At 41.3% G+C, this 16,930-nt stretch overlaps 1 protein-coding gene across 1 annotated transcript in view; it reads right to left on the reverse strand.

The window, feature by feature from the left end:
* Positions 1-16,930, reverse strand: part of LOC139752246 (dynein axonemal heavy chain 5-like) — a 482,070-nt gene that overhangs the window by 74,056 nt on the left and 391,084 nt on the right. Inside the window, 1 exon segment of the mRNA XM_071668280.1 lies at positions 6,204-6,368. Coding sequence (XP_071524381.1) covers positions 6,204-6,368 — 165 coding nt within the window.

Here is a 16,930-nt window from a genome sequence, read left to right on the forward strand (position 1 = left end):
TATATATATATATATACATATATATATATATATATACATATATATATATATATATATATATATATATATATATATATATATATATATATATATATATATATATATATATATATATATATATATATATATATATATATATATATATATATATATATATATATATATATATATATATATTCTGAGTACAGAATGGAAAAAGGTGAGAACAATGGAAGTAAGGGGAGTGGGGGAGGAATGGGATATATTTAGGGAATCAGTGATGGATTGCGCAAAAGATGCTTGTGGCATGAGAAGAGTGGGAGGTGGGTTGATTAGAAAGGGTAGTGAGTGGTGGGATGAAGAAGTAAGAGTATTAGTGAAAGAGAAGAGAGAGGCATTTGGACGATTTTTGCAGGGAAAAAATGAAATTGAATGGGAGACGTATAAAAGAAAGAGACAGGAGGTCAAGAGAAAGGTACAAGGGGTGAAAAAGAGGGCAAATGAGAGTTGGGGTGAGAGAGTATCATTAAATTTTAGGGAGAATAAAAAGATGATCTGGAAGGAGGTAAATAAAGTGCGTAAGACAAGGGAGCAAATGGGAACTTCAGTGAAGGGCGCAAATAGGGAGGTGATAACAAGTAGTGGTGATGTGAGAAGGAGATGGAGTATTTTGAAGGTTTGTTGAATGTGTTTGATGATAGAGTGGCAGATACAGGGTGTTTTGGTCGAGGTGGTGTGCAAAGTGCGAGGGTTAGGGAAAATGAGTTGGTAAACAGAGAAGAGGTAGTAAAACCTTTGCGGAAGATGAAAGCCGGCAAGGCAGCAGGTTTGGATGGTATTGCAGTGGAATTTATTAAAAAAGGGGGTGACTGTATTGTTGACTGGTTGGTAAGGTTATTTAATGTATGTATGAGTCATGGTGAGGTGCCTGAGGATTGGCGGAATGCGTGCATAGTGCCATTGTACAAAGGCAAATGGGATAAGAGTGAGTGCTCAAATTACAGAGGTATAAGTTTGTTGAGTATTCCTGGCAAATTATATGGGAGGGTATTGATTGAGAGTGTGAAGGCATGTACAGAGCATCAGATTGGGGAAGAGCAGTGTGGTTTCAGAAGTGGTAAAGGATGTGTGGATCAGGTGTTTGCTTTGAAGAATGTATGTGAGAAATACTTAGAAAAGCAAATGGATTTGTATGTAGCATTTATGGATCTGGAGAAGGCATATGATAGAGTTGATAGAGATTGTCTGTGGAAGGTATTAAGAATATATGGTGTGGGAGGCAAGTTGTTAGAAGCATTGAAAAGTTTTTATCGAGGATGTAAGGCATGTGTACGTGTAGCAAGAGAGGAAAGTGATTGGTTCTCAGTGAATGTAGGTTTGCGGCAGGGGTGTGTGATGTCTCCATGGTTGTTTAATTTGTTTATGGATGGGGTTGTTAGGGAGGTGAATGCAAGAGTTTTGGAAAGAGGGGCAAGTATGAAGTCTGTTGGGGATGAGAGAGCTTGGGAAGTGAGTCAGTTGTTGTTCGCTGATGATACAGCGCTGGTGGCTGATTCATGTGAGAAACTGCAGAAGCTGGTGACTGAGTTTGGTAAAGTGTGTGAAAAAGAAAGTTAAGAGTAAATGTGAATAAGAGCAAGGTTATTAGGTACAGTAGGGTTGAGGGTCAATTCAATTGGGAGGTGAGTTTGAATGGAGAAAAACTGTAGGAAGTGAAGTGTTTTAGATATCTGGGAGTGGATCTGGCAGCGGATGGAAACATGGAAGCGGAAGTGGATCATAGGGTGGGGGAGGGGGCGAAAATTCTGGGAGCCTTGAAGAATGTGTGGAAGTCGAGAACATTATCTCTGAAAGCAAAAATGGGTATGTTTGAAGGAATAGTGGTTCCAACAATATTGTATGGTTGCGAGGCGTGGACTATGGATAGAGTTGTGCGCAGGAGGATGGATGTGCTGGAAATGAGATGTTTGAGGACAATGTGTGGTGTGAGGTGGTTTGATCGAGTGAGTAAGGTAAGGGTAAGAGAGATGTGTGGAAATAAAAAGAGCGTGGTTGAGAGAGCAGAAGAGGGTGTTTTTAAGTGGTTTGGTCACATGGAGAGAATGAGTGAGGAAAGATTGACCAAGAGGATATATGTGTCGGAGGTGGAGGGAACGAGGAGAAGAGGGAGACCAAATTGGAGGTGGAAAGATGGAGTGAAAAAGATTTTGTGTGATCGGGGCCTGAACATGCAGGAGGGTGAAAGGAGGGCAAAGAATAGAGTGAATTGGAGCGATGTGGTATACCGGGGTTGACGTGCTGTCAGTGGATTGAATCAAGGCATGTGTATGGGGGTGGGTTGGGCCATTTCTTTCGTCTGTTTCCTTGCGCTACCTCGCAAACGCGGGAGACAGCGACAAAGCAAAAAAAAAAAAAATATATATATATATATATATATATATATATATATATATATATACATATATATATATATATATATATTTATATATATATATATATATATATATATATATATATATATATATATATATATATATATATATATATATATATATATATATATATATATATATATATATATATATATAGGGGAGAAAGAATACTTCCCCCGTATTCCCTGCGTGTCGTAGAAGGCGACTAAAAGGGAAGGGAGCGGGGGGGCTGGAAATCCTCCCCTCTCGTTTTTTTTTTCTTTCTTTTTTAATTTTCCGAAAGAAGGAACAGAGAAGGGGGCCAGGTGAGGATATTCCCTCAAAGGCCCAGTCCTCTGTTCTTAACGCTACCTTGCTGTCGCGGGAAATGGCGAATAGTAAGAAAAAAATATATATATATATATATATATATATATATATATATATATTTTTTTTTTTTTTTTTTTTTTTATACTTTGTCGCTGTCTCCCGCGTTTGCGAGGTAGCGCAAGGAAACAGACGAAAGAAATGGCCCAACCCCCCCCATACGCATGTACATACACACGTCCACACACGCAAATATACATACCTAAACAGCTTTCCATGGTTTACCCCAGACGCTTCACATGCCCTGATTCAATCCACTGACAGCACGTCAACCCCTGTATACCACATCGCTCCAATTCACTCTATTCCTTGCCCTCCTTTCACCCTCCTGCATGTTCAGGCCCCGATCACACAAAATCCTTTTCACTCCATCTTTCCACCTCCAATTTGGTCTCCCTCTTCTCCTCGTTCCCTCCACCTCCGACACATATATCCTCTTGGTCAATCTTTCCTCACTCATTCTCTCCATGTGCCCAAACCATTTCAAAACACCCTCTTCTGCTCTCTCAACCACGCTCTTTTTTATTTCCACACATCTCTCTTACCCTTACGTTACTTACTCGATCAAACCACCCTACACCACACATTGTCCTCAAACATCTCATTTCCAGCACATCCATCCTCCTGCGCACAACTCTATCCATAGCCCACGCCTCGCAACCATACAACATTGTTGGAACTACTATTCCTTCAAACCTACCCATTTTTGCTTTCCGGGATAATGTTCTCGACTTCCACACATTTTTCAAGGCTCCCAAAATTTTCGCCCCCTCCCCCACCCTATGATCCACTTCCGCTTCCATGGTTCCATCCGCTGACAGATCCACTCCCAGATATCTAAAACACTTCACTTCCTCCAGCCTCTCACCATTCAAACTCACCTCCCAATTGACTTGACCCTCAACCCTACTGTACCTAATAACCTTGCTCTTATTGACATTTACTCTTAACTTTCTTCTTCCACACACTTTTCCAAACTCCGTCACCAGCTTCTGCAGTTTCTCACATGAATCCGCCACCAGCGCTGTATCATCAGCGAACAACAACTGACTCACTTCCCAAGCTCTCTCATCCCCAACAGACTTCATACTTGCCCCTCTTTCCAAAACTCTTGCATTTACCTCCCTAACAACCCCATCCATAAACAAATTAAACAACCATGGAGACATCACACACCCCTGCCGCAAACCTACATTCACTGAGAACCAATCACTTTCCTCTCTTCCTACACGTACACATGCCTTACATCCTCGATAAAAACTTTTCACTGCTTCTAACAACTTTCCTCCCACACCATATATTCTTAATACCTTCCACAGAGCATCTCTATCAACTCTATCATATGCCTTCTCCAGATCCATAAATGCTACATACAAATCCATTTGCTTTTCTAAGTATTTCTCACATACATTCTTCAAAGCAAACACCTGATCCACACATCCTCTACCACTTCTGAAACCACACTGCTCTTCCCCAATCTGATGCTCTGTACATGCCTTCACCCTCTCAATCAATACCCTCCCATATAATTTACCAGGAATACTCAACAAACTTATACCTCTGTAATTTGAGCACTCACTCTTATCCCCTTTGCCTTTGTACAATGGCACTATGCAAGCATTCCGCCAATCCTCAGGCACCTCACCATGAGTCATACATACATTAAATAACCTTACCAACCAGTCAACAATACAGTCACCCCCTTTTTTAATAAATTCCACTGCAATACCATCCAAACCTGCTGGAAGGAGGTAAATAGGGTGCGTAAGACAAGGGAGCAAATGGGAACTTCAGTGAAGGGCGTAAATGGGGAGGTGATAACAAGTAGTGGTGATGTGAGAAGGAGATGGAATGAGTATTTTGAAGGTTTGTTGAATGTGTCTGATGACAGAGTGGCAGATATAGGGTGTTTGGGTCGAGGTGGTGTGCAAAGTGAGAGGGTTAGGGAAAATGATTTGGTAAACAGAGAAGAGGTAGTAAAAAAAGTATATATATATATATATATATATATATATATATATATATATATATATATATATATATATATATATATATATATATATTGACTTTACCTTTAACCCTACTGTACCTAATATACACATTTACTCTTAACTTTCTTCTTTCACACAATGCTTTCACACAATTGGGAGGTAAGTTTGAATGAAGAAAAATTGGAGGAAGTAAAGTGTTTTAGATATCTGGGAGTGGATTTGGTAGCGGATGGAACCATGGAAGTGGAAGTGAATCATAGGGTGGGTGAGGGGGCGAAAATTTTGGGAGCCTTGAAGGATGTTTGGAAGTCTTGAACATTATCTCGGAAAGCATAAATGGGTATGTTTGAAGGAATAGTGGTTCCAACAATGTTGTATGGCTGCGAGGCGTGAGCTATGGATAGAGTGGTGCGCAGGAGAGTGGATGTGCTGGAAATGAGATGTTTGTGGACAATATGTGATGTGAGGTGGTTTGATCGAGTAAGTAATGTAATGGTAAGAGAGATGTGTGGAAATAAAGAGTGTGGTTGAGAGAGCAGAAGAGGGAGTTTTGAAATGGTTTGGTCACATAGAGAGAATGAATGAGGAAGGATTGGCCAAGAGGATATATGTGTCATAGTTGGAGGGAACGAGAAGTGGGAGACCAAATTGGAGGTGGAAAGATGGGGTGAAAAAGATTTTGAGTGATCGGGGCCTGAACATGCAGGAGGGCGAAAGGCGGGCAAGGAATAGAGTAAATTAGAACGATGTGGTATGCCGGGGTCGACGTGCTGTCAATGGATTGAACCAGGGCATGTGAAGCGTCTGGAGTAAACCATGGACAGTTCTGTGGGGCCTGGATGTGGAAAGGGAGCTGTGGTTTCGGTGCATTATTACATGACAGCTAGAGAGTGAGTGTGAACGAATGGGGCCTTTGTTGTCTTTTCCTAGTGCTACCTCGCACACATGAGGGGGGAGGGGGTTGTTATTCCATGTGTGGCGAGGTGGCGGTGGGAATGAATAAAGGCAGACAGTATGAATTATGTACATTTGTATATATGTATATGTCTGTGTGTGTATATATATATATATATATGTGTATATTGAGATGTTTAGGATGTATATTTGCGTGTGTGGACGTGTATGTAAATACATGTGTATGTGGGTGGGTTGGGCCATTCTTTCGTCTGTTTTCTTGCGCTACCTCGCAAACGCGGGAGACAGCGAGAAAGCAAAATGAAAAATAATATATATATATATATATATATATATATATATATATATATATATATATATATATATATATATATATATATATATATATATATATATATTTATATATATATATATATATATATATATATATATATATATATATATATATATATATATATATATATATATATATATATATATATATATATTTAGTGCGTGACTGAGGAGAGCGTAGACTCACAGGATCATGGAGGTAGAGTGGATGACAATACTCCTCAATGGCGTACACAAACTTGACATTGTCCTTCGCTTCAGCCAAGTTGTGGGTGACCCTCGTGTCCATGTCCTTCCAGGTCTTTAACACCTTAGATCTTGCAAGCTGCAACACTAGTAAGGCGCCTCGAACCTGGAAATAATGCACATTTTCTGACTGAAGATATATTCATCTCACAATCCTGGAGATATGAATCAATTTATATCACTTCAAAAACTATGCGATACCTGTCCCTTTGTCCATACTATAATCTTCGTCCCAAGTGCAACGTCTTTATTCCTGGTGTTACTTTAAGATGCATTGTCTGTACTATGACTCTCTGAGACTAACACCAAGATGCAGCAAATTTACTCGGTACCGCTCTAAGTAGGTACAAGAAAATACCCCTTGGTATTAGTTGAGGAACAAAAGTATCTAATCTTTTGTGGACGCAAACTCTTCTTATTATTAGGTGTGGGAATAAAAGCATCTGATCCATTGTAGACACAGATGAAACTACCGATGGTATATGCAAATCATCAAATTGAGTCATAGTAAGTCTATACTTTCATAAACGTCTGTGGATAGCACCGAAGTATGATGTCACTATTAGGGCTTGAGGAGGTGTGCGGCGCCAGCATTCGTGGCCTCAGCCTACGCAACTAAAATATCCGTCATCATGTCTGTATAGTTTTCTTGTAGTCAGATGTTTTCATACCTACACAGAACTATAGATTATCCATCATATTTACTGTTTATCGTGTAAATTCACATTCTTGAATAAAGCCTCTTTTGCTGTACGTCCGCTTCCAACCTTCTACTAAAATGAAATTTTCTAACATGATGATACTACATAATTATCCTTAGAATTTTCAAAATAAATTAAACAAAATGACCATTTCTTCTTCACACCGGATCGGGGAGGGTTCGACTTGGAGCTGGTTACTTTATGGTGTCCAGCTGACGAGTTGCCGGTGTTATTACGTCATGATTTATATATGTGTTTCATGCTATGGTGAAGAACTCTCTGATCTGTACTTTCTTTTCTCAGTCCTGGCAACTGCACCAGTGGATGTTGTGCCCACTGGGTGGTGTTTGTCCATTTACCAACTTTTATTCCATTTTTTTTTTATCCCCTATTGGACTAGATAGGACTTATAGGTATTGATTTAAACATTATGTAGAGACTTTACAGTCAAAAATCAATCAAGGTTGCAGGCCTAATCACCTTACTTACAAGTCGCTGGCCGTTAAACCCAACAAAATAAATTCTTCATACAATTTAGTGTCATTAAGAACTCTCGTGATATATGAGGTATGAAAAATTAGTCCGCTATTATCAAAAAGACATAACTCGGCCTTGAATGTGGTGTTCCTTGTTACAAAAGGAAATCCTGTACTGACTAACGTGAGATGAGATACTTCCAAGCTCATTAATGTACTCAAAACTTAGGTGAGGTGCTTGGGTTGTTTCTGACCTCATATATCTGTCTTCGACTTATATTTGGCCCTAATTGTCTGTGTTTGGGTTCTTTCTGGCCCCATATGTCTGTGTTTCTGGCCACTATGTGTCTGTGTTTCGGATGTCTCTAGCTCCAAGTGTCTGTATCTTGTTTGTTTCTGGGCCCCATGTGTCTGTGTTTCTGTTGTTTCTCTCCCTTATGCGCCTGTGCTTCATTTGTTTCTGGTCACTACGTGTCTGTGTGTTTTGGCTGCCTCTGGGTCTCATGCGTCTCTGTTTCAGCTGATTTTGGCCTCCCTGTGCCTGTGCTTCTGGCACCCTTTGTGTTTATACTTCTGTTGTTTTTGGTCCCAGTGTCTCTGTGTTTCAGTTGTATTTGGCCACGTCTGTGTTTGGGTCTGGGTTGTCTTCAGTCCCATATGTCTGTGTTTGGGTTGTTTTCAGCCCGCATGTGTCTGTTTTTGGATTGCCCCCCCCCCCCCCTCCCCATTTGTATGTGTTTGAGTTGTCTCCATTCCTCATCTTTCCGTGTTTAAGCTGTCTCTAGCCCAAATGTGTCCGTGTATTGGTTTTTTCCAGCCCCCATGTGTTTGTGTTTGAGTTGTCTACAGCCACCATGTGCCTATGTTTGGATTATCCACAGCCCCCTTGTGGTTGAATTTGGGTTGTCTACAGCCCACATGTGTCCGTATCAAGGTTGACACCAGCCCCATTTGTCTGTGTTTGGAGTGTTTCCAGCCCCATGTGTCCATATTTGGGTCGTCTGCAGTCCATTATTCTGTGTTTAGGTTGTCTCCAGCCCCAGTATGTCTGTTTGGGGGCTGTCTACCCTGTGTCGGTTTTTGGGCTATCTCAAGCCCACAATGTCTATATTTAGGTTGTCTCCAGCCCCTATATTTCTGTGTTTTGGTTGTCTCCAGCTCCCATGTGACCATGTTTGGGTTGTCTTCAGCCCCATATGTCTGTGTCTGGGTCGTTTCCAGCCCCTATATGTCTGTCTTTGGGTTGTCCACAACCCCTATGTGCCCGTGTTTAGGTTTTCTCCAGCCCCCATGTGTCTATGTTTGGGTTGTTTTCCAGCCCCCATATGTATGTGTTTGGGTTGTGTTCAACCCCCATATGTCCGTGTTTGTATTGTCTTCAGTCCCCTTGTAGCTGTGCGTGGGTTATCTCCAGCCCCCATATGACTTTATTTAGGTTGCCTCTAGCCCCCATGTGTCCGTGTTTGGGTTATCTTCAGCCCCAATATGTCTGTGTTTGGGTTTGGGTTGTCTTCGGCCCCATATGTCTGGGTTTGGGTTGTTTCCAGCCCACATGTGTCATTGTTTGGGTTGTCTCTAGTCCCCATATTTCCGTGTGTGGATTGTTTCTATCACAAATATGTCCGTGTCTGGGTTTTCTCCTGTCCCCATATGGCTGTGTTTTGGTTGTCTCCAGCCCCCATGTGTCCGTATTTGGGTTGTCTTCAGCCTCAGTATTCTGTGTTTAGATTGTCTCCAACCCCAATATGTCTGTGTCTGGGTTGTCTACATTCTCCATATGTCCGTGTTTGTGTCGTCAGCCCCATATGTCTGTGTTTGGGTTGTCTTTAGCCCCATACGTTTGTGTTTTGCTTGTCTTAAGCCCATATGTTTTCGTGTCTGGATTGTGTACAGCCCCCATATGTTTGTGTTTGGATTGTCTCCAACCCACATATGTCTGTGTTTGGGTTGTCTCCAGCCCATATGTGTCTGTGTTTAAGTTGTCTCTAGCCCACATGTGTATGTGTTTGGATTGTTTCCAGTCCCCCTATATGTCTGTGCTTGGGTTGTCTCCTAGTGACGATTAAAGAACAGGCTGGTTGTGGTGATGGTCGAAGGTCGGCTTTTTATGGTGATGGATGAAGGGTAGGTTTATTATGGTGATGGATAAAGGGTAAGTTAGTTATGGTGATAGTTGAGGTGTAGGTAGTTTATGGTAATGGATGAAGGGCAGGCTGGTTATGGTGATGGTCGAAGGTCGGCTTTTTATGGTGATGGATGAAGGGTAGGTTTATTATGGTGATGGATAAAGGGTAAGTTAGTTATGGTGATAGTTGAGGTGTAGGTAGTTTATGGTAATGGATGAAGGGCAGGATGGTTATGGTGATGGATGAAGGACAGGTTAGTTATGATACTGGATGAAGTCAGGTTAGTTATACTGATAGTTGAAGGGCAAGTTGTTTATGATGATGGATGAAATTCAGGTTAATTATAGTGATGGAAGAGGGGCTGGTTGTTGATGGTGATGAATGAAAGGCAGGTAGTTTATGCTCATGGTCGAAGGGCAGGTTGGTTATGGTGATGGTTGAAGGGTAGATTGTTTATGTGATAGAAAACGGGTAGGTTGGTTATGAATTTGTCTGAAGGACAAGCTGGTTACAGTAATGGATGAAGGATAGGTTGTTATATGGTTATGGATGAAGAGTAGGATATCTATGGTGATGGATTAAAGGAATGTTGGTCATAGTTACAGTTGAAGGACAAGCTGGTTATGATGATGTTTTAAGGATAGGATGGTTAAGGTGATTAAGAAAAGGCACTCTCGTTAGGATGATGGATGAAGGGTGGGTTGGTTATGGTAATGAAGGAAGGACAGGTTGGTTATGGTGATGGATAAAGGGTAGGTTAGTAATTATGATGGATGAAGAGCAATTTAGGTATGGTGATGGATGAAGGGCAGGTTGGTAAGGTAACGGTTGAAGGACAGGCTGGTTATGGTGATGTTTTAAGGATAGGGTGGTTAAGGTGATGAAGGAAGGGCAGTTTCGTTATAGTGACAGATGAAGGGTGGGTTGGTTATGGTAATGAAGGAAGGACAGGTTGGTTATAGTGATGGATAAAGGGTAGGTTGGTAATAATGATGAATGAAGGGCAATTTAGGTATGGTTATGGATGAGGGCAGGTTGGCAGGGTAACGGTTGAAGAACAGGCTGGCTATGGTGATAGTTGAAGGATAGGTAGGTTTGGGTGATGGATAAAAGGCAGGATTGTTATGGGATTGATGAATAGTAGGTTGGCTGTGATGATAGTTGAAGGAAAGGTTGGTTTATGTGACGGTTGAAGGACAATCTGGTTATGGTGGTGGTTGAAGGGCAAGTGGTTTATGACTGGATGAAAGGTAAGTTGTTTATGGTGATGGAGGAAGGATTGGTTTATCACGGAGACGGTCGAAGGACCAGCTGGTTATGATGATGGTTAAAGAGTAGGTTTTTCATGGTGATGATTGAAGGGCAGGTTGGTTATGGTGATGGACGAAGGGTAAGTTTGTTATGGTGATAGATGAAGGGTAAGTTCTTAATAGTGATGGATAAAGGGTAGGTTTTTATGATGATGGATGAAGGGTAGGTTCTTATGATGATGGATGAGGGACATATTGGTTATGTTAAAGGAAGAAGGGTAAAATGGTTACGGTGATGGTTGAAGGGCAGGTTATTCATGGTAATAGATGAAAGACAGGTTGGGTATGGTGAAGAATGATGGGTAGGTTGTTTATGGTGATTGATAAAGGGTAAGTCGGTTATGGTGATGGTTGAAGGTAGGTTGTTTATGGTGATGGATGAAGGGTAGGTTCGTTATGATGATGGTTGAAAGGCAGGTTGCTTAAAGTAATGGATAAATGGTATGTTGGTTATGGTAATAGATGCAGGACAAGCTGGGTATAGTGATGGGTGATAGGCAGTTTGGTCATGGTGATAGTTGAACGGGAGATTGGTTATGGTGATATATGAAGGACAGGTTGGTTATAGTGATGGATGAAGGGCAGGTTGGTTATGGTGATGAATGAAGAGTATGGTGGTTATGATGATGGATAAAGAGCAGATTGGCTGTAGTGATAGTTGAAAGGCAGGGTTGTTATGGTGATAGATGCGGGGTAGGTTGATTATGGTCATGGAGGAAGGTTTGGTTGGTTATGTTGATAGATGAATGGCAAATTGATTATGATGATGGTCGAAGGGCAAGGTGGTTATGGTGATGGATTAAAGGGAGGTTGGTTATGGTAAAGGTTAAAGGAACATTATGGCTATGGTGGAGAAAGGTCAGATTGGTTATGGTGAGGGATAGAGGCAGGATGATTATTGTGAAAGATGAAGTTTAGGCTGGTAAAGGTGGTGAAGGAAGGACAAGTTGGTCATGGTGATGAATGAAGATGATTAGGGTGATAGAGGAAGGGCAGGTTAGTTAGGGTAATGAAGGAAGGGCAGGTTGGTTATGGTGATGGTTGAAGGGTAGGTTAGCTATGGTGATGAAGGAAAGACAAGTTGATTATGGTGATGGATGAAGAGTAGGTTGGTTATGATAATGGATGAAGGACAGGCTGGTTGTAGTGATAGTTGAAGGGCTGGTTTGTTATGGTGATGATGAAGGGTAGGTTGATCATGGTCATGGATTGATGGTAGATTGGTTATGGTGATGATTGAAGGTAAATTTGCATATGATGATGGATGAAGTTGTTTATGGTGAAGGATAAACAGTGTTATGAAATGTGATGAATTATGGTGATGTTTCAAGGGTAGGTTCGTTAAAGTGATATATGAAGGGTGGGTTGGTTACGGTAATGGTTGAAGGGCAAGTTGTTTATGGTGATAGATGAGGGCCCGGTTGGTTATGTTGTCGGATGAATGGCAAATTGATTATGATGATGGTTGAAGGGCAAGTTGGCTATGGTGATGGATTAAGGGGAGGTTGGTTATAGTAGTGGTTAAAGGAATATTTTGGCTATGGTGATGGAGAAAGGCCAAGTTAGTTACGGTTATGGCAGGATGATTATTGTGATAGATGAAGTGTAGGCTGGATAAGGTGATGAAGGAGGGGCAAGTTTTATATGATGGTGGTTAAAGGGTAGGTTAGTTATGGTGGTGAGGGAAGGACAGGTCGGTTATAACGATGAATGAAAGGCAGGTTGATTAGGGTGATAGAGGAAGGACAGGTAAGTTAGGGTGAAGAAAGAGGGGCAGGTTGGTTATTGATGGTTGAAGGGCAGGTTGCCTATGGTGATGAAGGAAAGGCAGGTTGATTATGGTGATGGGTAAAAGGTAGATTGTTTGTGATAATGGATGAAGTGCAAGTTGGTTATAGTGATAGTTGAAGGGCAGGCCCATCATGGTGATGGATGAAGGGAAGGTTGATTATGCTCATGGATGAATGGTGGGTTGGTTATGGTGATGGTTGACGGTCAATTTGGATAGTGATGGATGAAAGAGACGTTGTTTATTGTGACTGATAAAGGGTAGTTTGAAATGCGATGAATTACTGTGATCTTTCAAAGGCAGGTTGCTTACAGTGATGGATGAAAACAAGCTTGGTAATGGTAATGGTTGAAGGGCAATTTGTTTATGGTGATGGATGAGGGCCTGGTTGGTTATGTTGACGAATGAATAGCAAGTTGATTATGATGAGGGTTGAAGAGCAAGTTGGTTATCGTGATGGATTAAGGGGAGATTGGTTATGGTAATGGTTAAAGGAATATTTTGGCTGTAGTGATGGAGAAAGGCCAGATTGGTTATGGTGAGGAATAGAGGCAGGATGATTATTGTGCTAGATGAAGTGTAGGCTGGATAAGGTGATGAAGAAAGGGCAGGCTGGTTATGGTGGTGGTTAAAGGGTAGGTTGGTTATGGTGGTGAAGGAAGGACAGGTCGGTTAAGGTGATGAATGAAGGGCAGGTTGATTACGATGATAGAGGAAGGGCAGGTTAGTTAGGGTGATGAAGGAACAGCAGGTTGGCTATGGGAATGGTTGAAGGGCAGGTTAGCTTTGGTGATGAAGGAAGGGCAGGTTGATTATGGTGATGGATGAAGAGTAGGTTGCTTATGATAATGGATGAAGGGCAAGCTGGTTATAGTGTAGTTGAAGGGCAGGTTTGTTATAGTGATGGATGAAGGGTAGGTTAATTATGGTCTTGAATGAAAGGTAGATTATTCATGGCTGAAGATCAATTTGGTTAAAGTGATGGATGAAGGAGAGGTTATAGTGAAGGATAAAGAGTAGTATGAAGTGTGATGAATTATGGTGATGTTTCAAGGGCAGGATTTTTTATGGTGATTGATGAAGGGTAGGTTGGTTATGGTAATGGTTGAAGGGCAAGTTGTTTATGGTGATGGATTAAGGGAAGGTTGGTTATGGTAATGGTTAAAGGAAAATTTTGGTTATGGTAACGGAGAAAGGCCAGATTGGTCATGGTGAGGGATAGAGGCAGGATGATTATTCTGATAGATGAAGTGTAGGCTGGATAAGGTGATGAAGGAAGGGCAGGTTAGTTATAGTAGTGGTATAAAGGGTAGGATGGTAATCTTGGCGAAGGAAGGGCAGGCTGGTTATGGTGATGAATGAAGGGCAGGTTGATTAGGGTGATAGAGGAAGGGCGGGTTGGTTATGGTGAAGGTTGGTTATGGTTGAAGGGCAGGTTAGTTATGGTGTTGAAGGAAAAGCAAGTTGGTTATGGTAAAGGATGATAGGCAGAATGTTCATGGTGATGGATGAAGAGCAGGTTGATTATATGATAGTTGAAGGATATGCAATTTATGGTTATGGATGAATGGAAAGTTGTTTTTGGTGATAGATGAAAGGCAAGTTGGGTATGGTATTGGTTAAAAGACTGGTTATAGTAGTGGTTGAAGGGCAAAATTTTTATGTTGATAGATGAAGGGCAGGTTGGTTATGGTGATGGATGAAGGGTAAGTAGATAATGGTGATAGATAGAGGGTAAGTTTTTATGGTGATGGTTGAAGTGTAGGTTGTTTATAGTGATGGATGAAGGGCAGAATGGTTATAGTAATGGATGAAGGACAGGCTGGTTAAGGTAATGGATGAAGGGCAGGTTGGTTATGGTGATGGGTGAGGGGTCGGTTGATTGTGGTGATGGTTGAAGGATAGGTTGCTTATGGTGAAGGATGAAAGGCAGGTTGATTATGGTAACGGTTGAAGGACAAGCTGGATTTGATGATGGATGAAGGGTAGGTTTTATGGTGGTGGTTGAAGGGCAGGTTAGTTTTGGTGGTGGATGAAGGGTAAGTTTGTTATAGTGATGGTTGAAGTACAGGCTGGTTATGTTAATGGATGAAGGGTAGATTCTTTAAGGTTATGGATAAAGGCCAGGTTGGTTATGGTGAAGGATGAAGGGCAAATTATTCATGGTGATGGTTGAAGGGCAGATAGTTTATGGTGATGGATGAAGAGTAAGTCGCATATAGTCGTATATAGTCATCGAGACACTTGAAAAGCAAGTTGGCTTTGGTGATGGATGAAGGGCAAGTTGGTCTTGGTGATATTTTTTAAGGCAGGATGATCAGAATGATTATTGCATCTGAGGTTGGTTATGGCTGTGTATTAAAGGCAGGTTAGTATGGTGATAATTGAAAGGTAGGTTGGTTATGGCGACGGTTGAAGTGCACGTCAGTTATTGAGATGGATGTAGGGCATGTGGGTCATTTTGATGGATTAGAAGTAGTTTGAAACATGATGAATTATGGAGATGTTTGAAGGGCAGGTTAGTTATGGTTATGGATGAATAGCAAATTAGCTATGATGATGGATGAAGGGCAAGTTGGTGATGGCTATTGATGACGGACAGGTTGGCTATGGATATGCTTAAAAGAGCATTTTGGCTATGATGATGGACGAAGGCCAGACTGGTTATGGTGGTTGATTTTGTGATAGATGATGGGTAGGTTTATCATGGTAATGGAAGAAGGGCAAGATGATTATAATGATAGATGAAGGTTCAGCTTGTTATGGTGGTGAAGGAAGGGCAGGTTGGTTATGGTGATGGATAAAGGCCGGCTGATTATTGTAATAATGATGGGTAGTTTAGTAATGGAAAAGAACGAAGGGCAAGATCATTATGGTGATAGATGAAGAGTAGGTTGATTATAGTGATAAAGGAAGAGCAGGTTGGTTATGATGGTGCTTGAAAGATCAGTTAGTTATGGTAATGAAGGAAAGGAAGGTTGGTTATGGTGATGGTTGAAGGATTGGTTGCTTATGGTTATGTGTAAAGGTTCGGTTGTTTATGGTGACGGCTGCAGGGTAAATTGGATATGGTGATAGAAGGGTAAGTTGGTTATGGTGATGGTTGAAGAGGAAGTTATTCAAGGTTACGGATGAAAGACAAGATGGTTATGGTGATGGATGAAGGACAGGCTGATTGTGGTGATGGATGAAGAGCAGGTTGGTTATAGTGATGGATGAAGGGTTGGTTGGTTAAGGTGATGGTTGAAGAATCAGTTGGGTATAGCGATGAAAAGGCAGGTTGGTTGTGGTGATGGTTGAAGGGCTGGTTGATCATGGTTATGGATGAAGGGTAGGTTGTTTGTGGTGATGGATGAAGGATAAACTAGATATGGTGATGGATGAAGGGTAAGTTGGATATGGTGATGGAGAAGGGTAGGTTTGTTACGGCGATGATTGAAGAGTAGGTTGTTTATGGTGATGGATGAAGGGCTGGATGGTATGGTGATAGGTAAAGGACATGATGGTTATGATGGTTGCTGAAGGGTAGGTTGTTTAAGGTGATAGTTGAAGAATCAGTTGGTTATGGTGATGGTTGAAGGGTAGGTTCTTTATGGTGATAGGTGAAGGGCGGTTGGTTATGGTTATGGTTATGGTTGAAGGGTTAATTGTTTAAGGTGATGGATGAAGGGAAGGATGTTTATGGTGATGGATGAAGGACAGTCTGGTTGATGAAGAGTAAGTAGCTTATAGCGATGATTAAACGGCAAGTTAGTTACGGAGACGGTTTATAGGACATGTTACTTGTGGAGATGGTTGGACCACAGGTTGGTTATGATGATGGATGAGCTATTTGAAAGGTAATGAATTATGGTGATGTTTGAAGGGCAGATTGGTTATGGTGATGGATGAATGGCAAATTGGATAAGATGGTGGATAAAGGGCAAGTTAGTTATGGTAATGGATGAAGGGTAGGTTGGTTAGTTATGGTAATGGTAAAAAGAGCATGTAAGCCATCGTGATGGATGATGGCCTAATTGGTTATGGTGAGGGATGAATGCAGGTAAATTATTGTGACATGATATGTTAGTTATGGTAATGGACGAAGAGCAAATTATTTATGATAATTGAAGGGGAGGCTCGTTATGTTGTTGAAGCAAGGGCTGATTGACTATGGTAATCGAAAAAGGGTGGGTTGAGCATGGAAACGGTTTAAGGACAGGTTGGTGATGGTAATGTTTGAATGGTAGGGGATATATGGTTATGGATGAATGGCAGGATGGTTAT

This window comes from Panulirus ornatus, chromosome 12 (genome assembly GCF_036320965.1).
Source record: "Panulirus ornatus isolate Po-2019 chromosome 12, ASM3632096v1, whole genome shotgun sequence".
Lineage (NCBI taxonomy): Eukaryota > Metazoa > Arthropoda > Malacostraca > Decapoda > Palinuridae > Panulirus > Panulirus ornatus.